The 13,303-nt window shown below is 49.6% G+C and overlaps 1 protein-coding gene across 1 annotated transcript in view; it reads left to right on the top strand.

Moving 5' to 3' along the window:
* HAP2 (hapless 2) overlaps nt 1-13,303 on the top strand; it is a 198,702-nt gene that overhangs the window by 56,773 nt on the left and 128,626 nt on the right. Inside the window, exon 4 of the mRNA XM_087399558.1 lies at nt 7,051-7,084. Within this exon, the coding sequence (XP_087255684.1) occupies nt 7,051-7,084 (34 nt within the window). The remainder of the gene's footprint in view (nt 1-7,050; nt 7,085-13,303) is intronic.

Here is a 13,303-nt window from a genome sequence, read left to right as displayed (position 1 = left end):
ACTCTATGGAAGGATAGAAATCATAGTCTTTGGTGATCCTACATTTTCCCCTTTCTCTTTCATTAGGCACTCTTTGCAGCAATCTCTCTTTGATTGTCTGCAAACTCATCATATAGAACATGATCTATACTTGTCATATAGTGACATTTTTGTTGATGTAATTTGGCATATCTCGTTTTTTGGGATAGCCAACCTGTAATATAAAGCATCAAAATTTTCACCCAAAAAAAAAAAAGTGTGTGTGTGTGATCATCATGTTGAGCTAATCGATTCAGCAATTCATCAAGCTGAATAGAAAAGTTTAATAAGTAGTCTATCATGTTCAGCAAGAGAAGATGATATATCATGTGAAAAGATAGCTTTGGAATCGATACATCCAGACGTTGTTGGTCCAATTAATGTCAGATTTATAGGTGGTAGAATATATTTTGGACATTTACAAAGAACTATTCAAGGAAACATGGGTGTTCTTCTTGGAAGAGAATTGTCAACAGAAAATGAGACCATTCGAGCACCATATCATGAGCTGCTTGCCTTTACAACATGGACTCCTAATTGCTGGAGGAGACTTCAACAAGTTGAAGTTAGACGAGAACAAGCTAGGAGATGTTTCATCTTTGGAGATCCCTCCTAGAGAGAGAGGATCAGGGGGATAGTTCATCATCTTTATTAGAGGCAGAGACCATTGGCATAAGGCTTGGGCTTTCTCATATGCAAGGTAGCTTGCTATACCTTTTCAAACAATGCTAACATGACAGCTTCCTAGACAGACTAGATCATTACTACATTGGAGATGAAGCCATGCAAAAAGGAGGCTCCATTGGTTTTGTAGGGAAGATAATATCAAACCAGTCTGTTATTGCCCATTGCTTGAAGCAGCTACTACGAGAGGAATTATCTCAGCAAAAGTTTGGCTACTAGACTCTCTCTACCAGGAGGAGATCAGATAGCTTATCACATGGACTTTGAAGGAGTCTCCCTTGGAGGCTGGGGTGCAGTGGATGGATCAGGTCATTCAAGGGAGCAGTGCAGCTTGTCAAAAAGTAGACACTTAAACATTGTAGGTCTATGTGGAAGTGGGAGCGAAAGAAAGAAAGAATGAAAGAAAGTTTATTAAAGTCTTTTGAAGACCGATGGGTCTATGAGATTGATAGAAACCTGATACAACAAGCAGAAAGGGTGGAGCTACTAAATGAGCATCATCACTCATGCTGAATGCGAAGTGCTAAGTAGTACATAGTCTTATCATCAATAATGGCATCGTCGTTGTCGTCGTCATCATCATCATCATCATCATCGAAACAATTACCATCAAACACCATCAAGGCTGGCTGGCTCTCTTCAATGCAATGTGCCCCCCACAAGGGTATGTGTGTGTCAGAGAGGTATTGATGTGTAGCCAGTGATGGAGTGTTGGCGACTGTCTGTGGGTGCTGCCCATCTCGGTCTGCCGGCAACGACTCTGCTCCTGACCAAGGCTATCGTAACCCCTGTGGGTCATGTCCTAGGCCTGAACATGGATGGGAGGTCGCTCAATTTGATCTGCATGCCCGTCCTCTATCGAGTGCGGTGTGCCTCAGGATCTGGATCTCTGCTGCGCCTGCTATAAGTGGCCCGGAGGCTCGTGTGATTTGACTAGAAGAGCTCCATGATCTGGCTCTGAGAAGGGTCATGCCATGTGCCTGAAGACGGTCTCTACGTCCTGAGTTAGTGCTCCCTGTGGCGGGACCACCTCATGGATGAAGGCAGCGAGGCATCCCTGGTCTGGGTATGAGAGAAGTCTGGATAGTGGCCCAAAATCGGCCCTAAAAAGGCAATGGTATCAACCGTGGATCTCGTAGTACACAAGGCATCTGAACACAAAGTGCTCCTCTGACTGTACCTCCTGTCGATCACATAATATGCATAGGCATCTCTCCTTGGGTATCCCCTCAGAGAGATCCCTGAGAAAGGTAGATGAACTTCACACATGGTTGGAAGTTCTCGACCTGCCTTACTATTAGCAGGAGTAACAGTTTGACTCCACCTATTGACGAATTAATATGAGAAGGCTGTGTAGAGTTGCATGTGGTGGAGGCCAGACAACCAAAGAATTCCTTCCATTCTTCACTGGCTTGGTGGACACAATAGGGATACACGATAACACGCCATTTCTTCCAGACGACGGCCCCAACTTAGATGGGGCACATCTCTCGTGTTATTTTTGCCGAAAAAACAGTGCTGATTATATTACTTCGAAAAAAACAAGATACATGAGGTCAGTTTTGCAGTTGATGGGGCTGCGTTCACAAATCGGACGCAGCCCTAAATGGAAACAAATAGGTCTCTCTCACGGAGGGATCAGGCGGGTGTGAACAAACAGCCAGAGAGGTGGTGAATAGCGCCACTGAAGGCCCTGAGAAGTATGCTCGAAGAAGAGGCCCTGCGTATCCCAATCTCGGAGGAAACGTCTCCGCTTCTCCCGGCCAGCCCGGGAATCTCCCTGTATCTGGTCCCACTGGCCTCTGAGTGTGTGTATAATCTCACTCCAGATGTCGGCCATGACCTGGGCAGTCGAAAGAGAGGTACCACCGAGGATCTGTGCGCAGCGCGAGGTCCAAATGTGCCATCCAGCGATGCTGCTAATAATCTCCCAGACTGGTTGCCTCTCCTGAGATCCTGTGTCCGCCTCTGCGAGGTGCGGCGGGATGCCCTCAAGCAGCCCCCAAGTCCCTTGTGTGATAAGGAACATGGGGTCCTGCGGGCCTGCCTCGAACAACTGATGAAAGCCAGGTGTGGTGCTGCACCAGCAGAACGCGCCCCAGGTGATCAAACCTAGCTCCGGTGCTGCGCGAGTAAGGATCTCGAAGGTCCACCTCCACACTTCCTGGGCGTGAGTGCAGCTCCATAGGCAGTGTTTTGGTGACTCCTCGTCCTCATGATAAATCTGACAAAGTCCATCCTGACCAATCTGCCGCAACCAGCTCCCCACTGGAAGACCCTTGTGGGCGAGTATCCAAAGGAAGTAGGAAATCTTCCGCGGCCGCCAGCTCTCCCACAAGGCCTTCCAGAAGGCCTACAAAAATAGCCTGGAGATACCCTGAGCATACCAACTGGGCCGCTGGGTGGGCGGGCGGCTCTGCATTCTCCCGAGAACTCTCCTGCCCAATGTCGTGCTGTAAGCGAAGAAAGGGGTCGGCCCCTGGCCTGCCACAACCTCTGGCCATCTCCACTCACCTGGGTCCCAATCAAGCTCTGACAGGGCCCGCCCCTCCCAAAGCCAGAGTCGCCATAACTGCAGCTGATCCTGCTCTATACTAGGATCGATCCGCCAAACCTTCCCCACGAGGCCTATGACCCGAACCCTCTGCCACGAGAGAAGGGGGTCGATGAGCACACCCTCTCTCCTGAGTCGGCCGTCCCCCAAAACCGCGAAGAAGGAAACAGAGGTGTCCATCCAGCCTGCAACCACCAGTGGGATGCCACGGGGGGTGAACTGTCCAAGTCAACGGTCATCACCAGGCATGAGGATCTGAATCTCGGGTGGAACCAACCAACCGGTAGGAATCGCTCTGTCTATCTCTGTGCGTCTCGCCTGAGCTCCACGGACACCTCCAGCTGCGGCTGCTAGAGCAACGGTCTCCAAGTGTCTGTAAGTGTCCCTCCAAACTCGAAGGGACCGGGCTGGCCCCCGCATCCAACCGTCCCACAGGATATGTGACCTCTCCCCCAGCTGAAGGCCCAAGGTATCTCTAACCTGATCGTTCGAGATGAGCGGCTGGCGGTCGATCTCCTCCTGACGGCTAGGAGGGGACTGGAGGAGACTGAGACGGAGTCGCCTCCAAACCATGAGAAGGCTACGAATGAGCGGGGAGCGGGGGTGAGTAAGCGGTGTAGAGGTGAAGATCCACCGGAGGGACGGTAGCCACTCTCCACCTCGGCGCTGGACGCAAGAACTAATCCCCTGCTGAAGTAACATCTTCCACGTTTGCCCCCCTGGGGTCAAACCGCGGATAACTAACTTGCCCAGCAGGGCCTGACTCTGAAGCTCAAGATCAATGACCCCCAAGCCACCCTCAGCCTGCGGAAGAATGATTGTCTGCCAGGCTACCCTGGCTCTGGTATCTCTGAGACCATCCCCCCCAGACCACAGGAAATTCCGGACCATCCTCCTGAGCTGTGCCACGCTGGATCTCGAGAAGCACCAACAAGAGGCCACATACCAGGCCGTGGCCAGGAGAACCTGGTAACGTCACCGCAGGCGCACGTCACCCTCGGACCACTGAGTCTCGAGAAGCTGTCCACCCGACGGGCCTATCCAGGAGCAAATATGAGCGTGCGTCTGCTCTCTGAGAGCCTCCCAGATCGAGTCGTCTGTCCAAGTCTCGGTGCCGTCGCTGAGAAAGGTGAAAGCAAAGCTGGGGCCATCCCTCGGGGCCAAGGCTGCGATCTTCCCATCCGCCCCTTTACGGAGCAGGAAGATACTGATGTCGAGGCAAGCAGGGAAGGTCCCGAGGTGGGCCACATCCAAGTAATCCCAGGGACCAGATCTGTAGAAGTCGTGAGGAAGCTCTCTCTCCTAGAGCTGAGGCCCGCCAGAGTCTGCAATTGAGGGGGTCGGGCTAGCAGACAGAGAAGACTGCTCCAGGGGTGGTGCAGACTCGGGATGCCCTGCCTGGGGTGGGGAAGGGGAAGGAGGCTGAGGGGTAGGCAACTCAGACTCCACGGAAGCGACTAGCGGGGGGGGGCGGAGGAGGGGGAGTGGGGGCTGCCCGCAGCTGAGGAACCACCGGTGCAGCTGACACTGCAGAAGAGCTGAGAGGGGCAGGGGAGGGGGGGAGGGGCTGGAGCTGGGACTGGGGCTGAAGAGGAAGAGGAGGGGGCTGAAGAGGAAGAGGCGGGGGCTGATGCTGCGGGTCGGGAAGAGGGGGCTGCGGCTGGGGTAGGGGCTGGGGCTGAGTGGAAGGGAGCTGGGGATAGGAAGAGAGGGGGACCTGAGGCTACGGAGGGCGGGCTACAGACGAAGAAGAAGCTCTCCCAGGACCTTGGGACGGCTGCCTGTCAGGTCTTTGAGGCGCTGCTGCAGGTTGGGTAACCTCTGCCTCCTTGCCTTTGTCAGAAGTCTTCTTATTCTTTCCTCTTTTCCTTCTAACCTCGGTCCAGCTGCCAGCCACCTCTGGACCGGACTCCGGCTGCCTCTGCTCTTCTTGACGTGGCTGCCCGGAGGGAGGGGGAGGGGGAGGGGGCTGAGGGGGGGGGGCAGGGGGGGCCGAGAGGAGCTGGAGAAGCGTGGACAAGAAGCAGCCAGGTGCCCAAAGCGGTGACACCTCAGGCACTAGCCTGGCTGTCCTGTGACTACCATGCTCTGAGTAATGCTGCCAGCATCTGTCATGATCTCAATCATTGCAGGGAGGGACGCAGGGTCTGCCACAGCCACACGGACTCTGGGAGTTCCTGCCGTAGTGACCGCGTCGATGAAAGTGTCATGCATCACCCAGCCAAAGTGGGAACCCAGGTCCCTGACTATCGGCCGCAACTCAGTAGCAAGGCCTGGAAAAACTAGCGTCACTGGGTGGCGAGGTATGCGGAAACGAGCATCAAAGTCCGCTGCGCTGAATCCTCGATACCAAGGGACTATCATGATGATCTTTCCATCCACAGATGTGGGGGAACCAGCAATCAGGTTGCTCGCAGCTTTCGCAGTGGAGAGTTTAAGCCAGAAGATGCCCCTTCCCATAAGGGCCACCTCCTCGATGTGGCTGTCCTCTAGCATAAGAGTGGACTGGAGCCAGTCCCTAATGGCTGGTCTGGAGGGAGATTGTCCAATGACTCTGCCATAGACGGAAGTGAGGGCAAAGTCATTGGCAACCTGTTGTACCCGAGACGACTGTTGCTCTGTCAAGATCACGCGGTAGGCATCTGGAGAGGGAGGGTCTGGCTGGGCCTCCGGTTCCGGGCAGGGAGCCGCCATACCGCCAAGACAAACTGCGAGACCTCCGATGAAGAAGAGGCTGCCACCAAAAAGGGGGGAGATAGACGAGGGATGGAGCCTGGGTGTGACGGAGGAGGATAAGGCGAGGCGAAGCGAGGCGGCGGGGCGGAGGAAGAGGAGGCGATGGCGGGGGCGGAGGGCGGAAGGCAGAGGGGGGGCGGAGGGTGGAGGTCAGAGGCGAGAGCGGAGGGCGGAGGTTGAAGGCGAGGGAGAGGGGCGGCGGCGGAGGCGAGGGCGGAGGGCGGATGGGCGAGGGCGAGGGGTGGAGGGGCGGAGGGGTGAGGGGCGAGGGCGGAGGGGCGAGGGGCGAGGGGCGAGGCGGAGGGGCGGAGGGGCGGAGGGGCGAGGGGCGGAGGGGCGAGGGCGGAGGGGCGAGGGCGGAGGGGCGAGGGGCGAGGGGCGAGGGCGGAGTGCGAGTGGCGGGGGCGGAGGGCTGAGGGGGGGGTGTGGTGGCGAGGGGTGAGGGTCAAGGGGTGAGGCGAGGGCGTGGTGGCGGGGCGAGGCGAGGGGCGAGGGATGTGAGGCGAGGGCGAGGGGGGTAAGGCGAGGGCGAGGGGGGGCGAGGGCGAGGGAGTGAGGCGGAGGAGGGTAGGGAGGTAGAGGCTACGGAAGTAGGGAGGAGGGCTCGCAGGAGCAGCCTTCGGGAGCTCCACCCCCTTGCTCTTGTGTGTGTGTACATCTCTCGTGTTATGAGTTCTGGCAGAGCCCGCTCTACTTAAGGTGGAAGTAACTGGAGAGGAGTTTGGATGTAGCTTCTCTTGGTGGTCTCCCCACCAAAGATGATGCTCCCTTTACAAAAGAAAATTAATGATAATGATGCTCCCCTTGGATGTATTGCTCATTTATATCATAGTTAGCTCATATGTTCTTGATATTTTAAACCTAGGTCAATTTAAAGGCAAATTATATTGCATGAAAGTGAATTGAATTTTCTAAATTTCTTGAAGATTGGGTTTTGGAAATGAAAGGAAATATTGCATGATAAAAATTAAATTCTGGTGCTCCATAGCTATAACATAGAAATATACTTTTACAAATTAAGTAATGACTTGACTGACAAAACTCCTCTCTTAATGCAGGGGTCTAACTGATCAGCAAAAAAGATGGAAATGGGTAATCCCTGTTTCTTGCAAGCATTTATTAAATCCATATTGCTATACTGTTGACCAGCTTTTTTTTTGTTTCTCTCTGGGTGCTATGTGCATGTGCACACATGTGAAAACCAATAGATATGGTTACACTATGGTAGAGTTTCCAGTCCTTCACATTTATTATGTGTTCATATGTCATATAGATTATTTATAGCTCATATAGATTATTAATAGCCCATCTCCCTACCAAGAATTGATCATCTTCTTATTTACTTTAGAGCACAATTTTTATGATTCAAAAAGTAAATATAAATTTATTAATGCTTTTTAATCATGTCACGATAATCGTACTAGAATACTGTCTATACATCTAATCACATGCTAATTCTTTCTGGCTAAGATGACTTTCAAAGACTTGTTTTTCCATTCAGCTTTAGAAACCATCATTGCAAAGGGTCATAAGTTGAAGACATCCAGCTTTAATTGCCAGTACACTAGCAAGGCCACTAGTTGATGGCTTGAATTAAAACAAGAAATTACAGAACAATCAAGATGAGAAGCTTGATGGAAAGATTTTATGGCATGTTAAATCCGAAGATGAATGGCACTAGATAACCATAAGAAGCAAGCCTCAGACCAATCCATTTCAAAGCCGACCACTTGGTCATGATAAGAGCAGTTGCCATAGGGGTAGAGTGATAAAAACAATGCAATCTGTGGCTGTTTTGTGACTTCGAGAAGGGATTTGTATCCAAGGAGAAGCGGTGGGCACAGACCACAAGGCTAGGAATATTCCAAGAATTGAGGGAAGCTATATTTAGGTTGCATAAGAAGGTTCTAATTGTACTAGCAAAGTCCAGGAAAGAGAGCACGAAATTGATGAAAAGGCCAACTATACATAGTGAGATTGGTATAAAGAAGGCATACCCTCTCTTCCCAACATTATTTGGTTCATTTATTGATCAACGAGAGGATCAGTCAATGATCACAATGGGGCAGGGGTTGCAGATTACACCATGCATAGATTGGGTCATAGAGCTCACAGATAACTACAAATGGAGCAGGTGTGGAGAGTTTTTGGACAAAAGAAAATGCCAAAGTGCACATGTGGAGCTGGAAGCTGATAAAAGTTTCATGTATCACACTAGCACATACATGGTTCTCTATGGATGCCAGATTTGGCTTGAGGGCTCCAACACTAGGTAGAAATGCACAAGCCTGAAATACACTGGGAACGCAGCCACTCAAGGCTGCTCACACACAATAAACCATGTATCAAAACCCTAACTGAGGAGGTGTGATGGAAAAGCCACCCTGTGGCTTCACCTAGAAGCTAGGGCTTTCTGTTTGGCACTGACACAATGTGTCCAAATAAAATGCATTGACACACATGCATAGGTTACATGCTGCCACTTGATTGGCTGCCCTAGAATGATTGGAGTGGTGAGGGCATGTATATGTGAGATATATCCAAGATTGACCAATACGATGGTGCCACTGTGGTACCATGAGCTCAGTGGCCCCTTAAAAATCCCTAACAACTACCAATCACCTAATGCCATGTGGTACCCATCACCTCATGTGGGCCGTTAGAGATCCCTAGCCCCTACTAAAAACTCATGTGCCACGTGGTACCCATCAACCTCACATGGTACCCATCACTTCATGTGGCCCCTTACAAATCCCTAACCACTTCTAATCACCTAATGCCATGGCATGGTCCATCTAGGCCCTAAGGTCAAAATACCACTCTAGGAGCCTTAAATTCATAACCACTTAATCACCTAGAGTGATAGGGGAGCCTTAATTTCATAACCACTTAATCACATAGAGTGATAGGATTTCCAGGGACACTTTCAAAATGTCAATACAAAGTCTTCTTTAGGACTCTGTAGTCCGAGAAACGGCCTTTCCTTTTGGGAGAACGAGCTTCAAGATGCTACAAGTTTTGATGCTTCCTACATGATCCGAGGGACGTGATGTATCCCAAATGATATTATACTCATACTGTTTGTAGTGGGAGTTGTACTCACTAATGCCTTATTTCAGGTCATCACATATCTCGATCAAAGTAGACAGTATGTGTTATCATCCCAAGGTCATAGTGGCATTTATAATGGGGTTAGGTCCAAGCAATGGATCTTTTAAAATGAGTCTAATGTGACTTTAAGTCAGTGCCCAATGTACGGGTGTCCTTAGAGTAGGGACATCCCTAGGAAAGTCCATATATATGAGCTATGGGCTCATTGGTAGGGATCCCTGGGGATGGCATCCTTGGGATATAGCAATGAAATGAAATGAAATGCTTGTATTAAAGTCCGTGTGAACTATAGGGCTGGAAAAAAAGCAAGTATAAAATACAAGGTCTAGAGAGTTCTTGACATAACGTTGTTGGACAAGAAAAACAACAACAATCTGGACTAGGGTAAGTACACATATCCAACTCAATCTAAAATTACTAAGACAACAAAACAAAATCACAATCTTGTATAACTAAAGCTGAAAAGTGAGGAGCTGAACAGCCCATTTTTCTTTTAGTTTCAAAAAAGAGTTAAATTGAGAATGCATGTGTTTTCAAAGTAAGGAATCTAATTTTGCATCATTGTAGAATCCGCACATAGGTGTAAGTGGTTCCTTTACTTTTTTATCTTTTAAATAATTCTTTCTTTCTTTCACACACACACACCTTTTTTTTTTTTTTTTGGGTGAAACTAAGAAAATTATGTTATGAAACATCCATTTTACAACAGGGCAGTGCTCGAGAAAAGAGCCAATGCCCTATCCATCAGAAACAGTAAAAGAAAAGCTGAATGCAAGAAACATCCAAATCTTCCTCATGCAAGGCATCATATAAGGACTGCCGCAATGAGGCCCGGAAGAACTCATAAGGGTGCTGAAGGGGTTAATTCAGAAATGCATGATTTCGCTGTAGCCAGAGGGTCCATAAGGCCCAGTATCTGGTCCAATGGAAGAAAAGAGAATACTGTGACAAAGAAGCTGATAATCTGCCAAACATTCAGAAAAACCTCGAGAACCTGTGTCCAGGATATTTGAGAGAATTTCACACACTTTTTTTTTTGGTAATATCCAGTGCAGTATATTTATATGCTCATAAATTTACATGATGGGAGGTCCCCGAAATGGAGAGTATCCCAAAGATTGGAAACATAAAAAGAAAAGCTCTATGCAAGAAGCATCCATATCACCCTCATGGCAGGCATCATATAAGGATTGCCGCAATGAGGCTCGGAAAGATTCATATGACTTGTGAATCTGCCGACCCAAGTATGCCAAATTATGCTCACTCGAGATTGTCCAAAGAGCCCAATATCTCACCCAAGAGAGAAATAGTGAGTATTGAGACAAAGACCTCATAAATCTGCCAAAGAGCCAGAAATGTTTCCCAAATTTGTGACTCGGGAAACGGAGCCAAAGATGATCTGAAATTCTCCCGAGGAGGTTCCTAGAACACGGCCAGTGCCAAAGCAAATGAGAAACAGTCTCTGAAGGAGCCTGACATCTTAAACATGTGGATGGTGCAATGCGACGTTTGGCAAGTGTGACTCTCACTGACGATGTGCCTGTCATACATCTTCAAAGAAAAAGTCTTTGTTTCAATGGCATTTTACACTTCCATAATATCCGGAGATTCTTCCGGCACCATGAGAGGGGCTTCCTTATATGCTACAGAGGATTTCACACACACACACACACACACACAGAAAGAAAGAAAGAAAGAAATTTTATTAGAGGAAGACTGATGGGTCTATGAGACTGAAAGAAAACGTGATACAAATCACAGTAAGGATGGAGCTACTGAAACGAGCATCATCACCCATGCTGAATCCTAAGTCTGATATTACATAATCAAATCAAATACATCTGGATGTAACAATGAAAAGAAAAGGACTGGAGCGAAGTAGAATCCTCCATATGTCATGTCGCCCTAGCTGGTGCATAGCCGATGATGGGACGCTGGTGCCCGTCAAGGGGTGTTGTACAACTCGGTCTCCTGGACGAGGCTCGACGCAAGACCAGAGCCATCGTGACTCCCGTGGGACGTATCCCAGGTCTAAACAATGATGGGAGATCCTCCAGAGTGATCTGTGTGTCCCCTCGATGTCTCGTGTGTCATGCTGCGGTCGTCAGGTCGGGGTCTCTGTCATGTCTGCGGCTAGAGACTCGATGATCAATGTCACTCGATGGGAAGAACTCTGTGATCCTGCTCTGAGAGGTGTATGATGATGTGGCCAAGCCCCGTAGCTTGAGTAAGTACTCTCTGTGTCGGACCCCCTCGTGAATGAAGGCTGCGAGGAGGCATCTCTGATCTGGGTAGGCAAGGAATCCGGAAAGGAGCCTGGAGCTGTCTCTGAAGAGGCAGTGGTAGCGACCTCGGATCTCGTAGTACACTGGGCACCTGAAAATAAAATGCTCCTCCGACTCGACCTCTCGATAGTCACACAATATGCATAAGCGATGCTCCCTAGGAATCCCCTCTACTTTCCTGGTTGGTGTGTGGCCCGATCGGGATGGTGGGTGGGAGTACCAGAAGGGCATGTAAACTATACTGAAAAGGAGGTATCCTATCGATGTGGAATCCTAGTCTCACAAACCATCTATGAGTCCGTGCATACCAGCATCGCTCGTCTCCCTCTGCTGCCAACCTCATGGAGGAATCGAGAGCCAATCATGGCAACCTCTGTCTCCCTGATGTGCAGTCCCCATATGATCTAACCCGGTGTAGATATATAATGGTATGAAAGGCTGCATCTAGCTGGAGTGGAGAAGCACCAAACTCGGCCTGAATGATGTGATGTGGTACAGACGGTTTCCCTCGGATCATCCGTGAGAGCATGAGGATATGCAGGCGCTCCACCCGTGTCCACTCTATCTCTGACATGTCAGGCCTCCAACAAGGGCTGCTATACATACCGGCTGGTCGGACCAAGGAGTCGAAGAGAAGAGCCTTGGTCTGAGGGTCCTGGAAGTGGGAGTGGAAGCATTGTCTCTCTAGCCGAGCTAGTGAGGCATATCCCCTGTCAGTCTGGCTTGCATCGTTGGTCTCATCGTGAAGATCGGGCCGGAGAAGATGACCCCCAAGTAAGTGTATGAGGATACGATCTCAACTGGTGACCCACTGAAAGTAAAAGTATGTTTGCTCGAGAGGTGTTAAAGATCATGACCTTGATCTTGCCAAGGTTGACCTCCAAATCATGGGATAAACAAAAAGCCTGCAGTGCATCCGAGTGTCGTTGGAGCCCCTTGGGTGTGGATGACAAGAGTGCCACGTCATCTACGTAAAGAAGAATCTTGATGATGATCCCAGCAAGTGAGCAACCGGTCCCTCCAAACGCCCCCATGAAAGTCTCAAGCTCATCGATGTAGAGGCCAAACAGGGTCGGTGATAAGGGACAACCCTGTTTGACTCCTATGGTACTCAACTCCTCCTTTCACTAATTAGTTTTCTTAAAAATGGTATGTTTCCTCTTTTTCATAGGGCCAGTACACGAAACACCTCCTCTTTCGAGTGAGATTATCTGGTGCCAGGACGCATCATTTCCAGGTAAGAAAGTGCTTCCTCTCTTTTCCTATTTTCTTTTCGTGCTTGCATTGGCTTGCAGTAGCTAGCTACAGTGATGGGCATAGGAACTCTTTTCCTCTCTTTCCTTCTCTCTTTTTCTCCTCTCTTTCCTCCTTTCTTTCCTTCTCTCTTTTCCTCCTCTCTTTCCTTCTCTCCTTTCCTCTCTTTTCCTCTCCTTCATTCTCTCCTTTCCATCTGTCCAACCTGCGCCTGTCCGAACTCGGCCTGAGACTCTCTCATACAGTGCCATGGGCCTAGATGATCTCCTGTTCAAATCCCAGTGTTTGTAGGCGTGTGGTGAGACGAGCTCGAGGTACTGTGTCAAAGGCTTTGTGAAAATCAACAAAGCAGCAATATACCCTCTCCTTCCGTGATCTGGCCTCCTCAATGACACTCCTGAGTGTGAGTATGTGATCCATAGTCCCATGGTCTCGCCTAAAACTGGCCTGACCCTCTGCTCTGAGTCTTCTCATCTCTGCAAACAGGCTAACCGACGCATCCAATACAGCTGCATAGATCTTGGACATCACATGTCCAATCATGATAGTCCTGTAGTTACTCGGGTCCATGGGATCCCCTGCGTTGTGGATGGGGGTGATGGTGTTGAGTGTCCAGTTGCGGGGGAAGCCAAGGCAAACAGCGTCATTGAATAGCTTTGCT

The sequence above is a fragment of the Dipteris shenzhenensis genome, chromosome 28 (genome assembly GCF_047967505.1).
Source record: "Dipteris shenzhenensis isolate YYH24624 ecotype China chromosome 28, Dip_SZ_1.0, whole genome shotgun sequence".
NCBI lineage: Eukaryota > Viridiplantae > Streptophyta > Polypodiopsida > Gleicheniales > Dipteridaceae > Dipteris > Dipteris shenzhenensis.
This window is presented reverse-complemented; position numbering and strand designations above follow the sequence as displayed.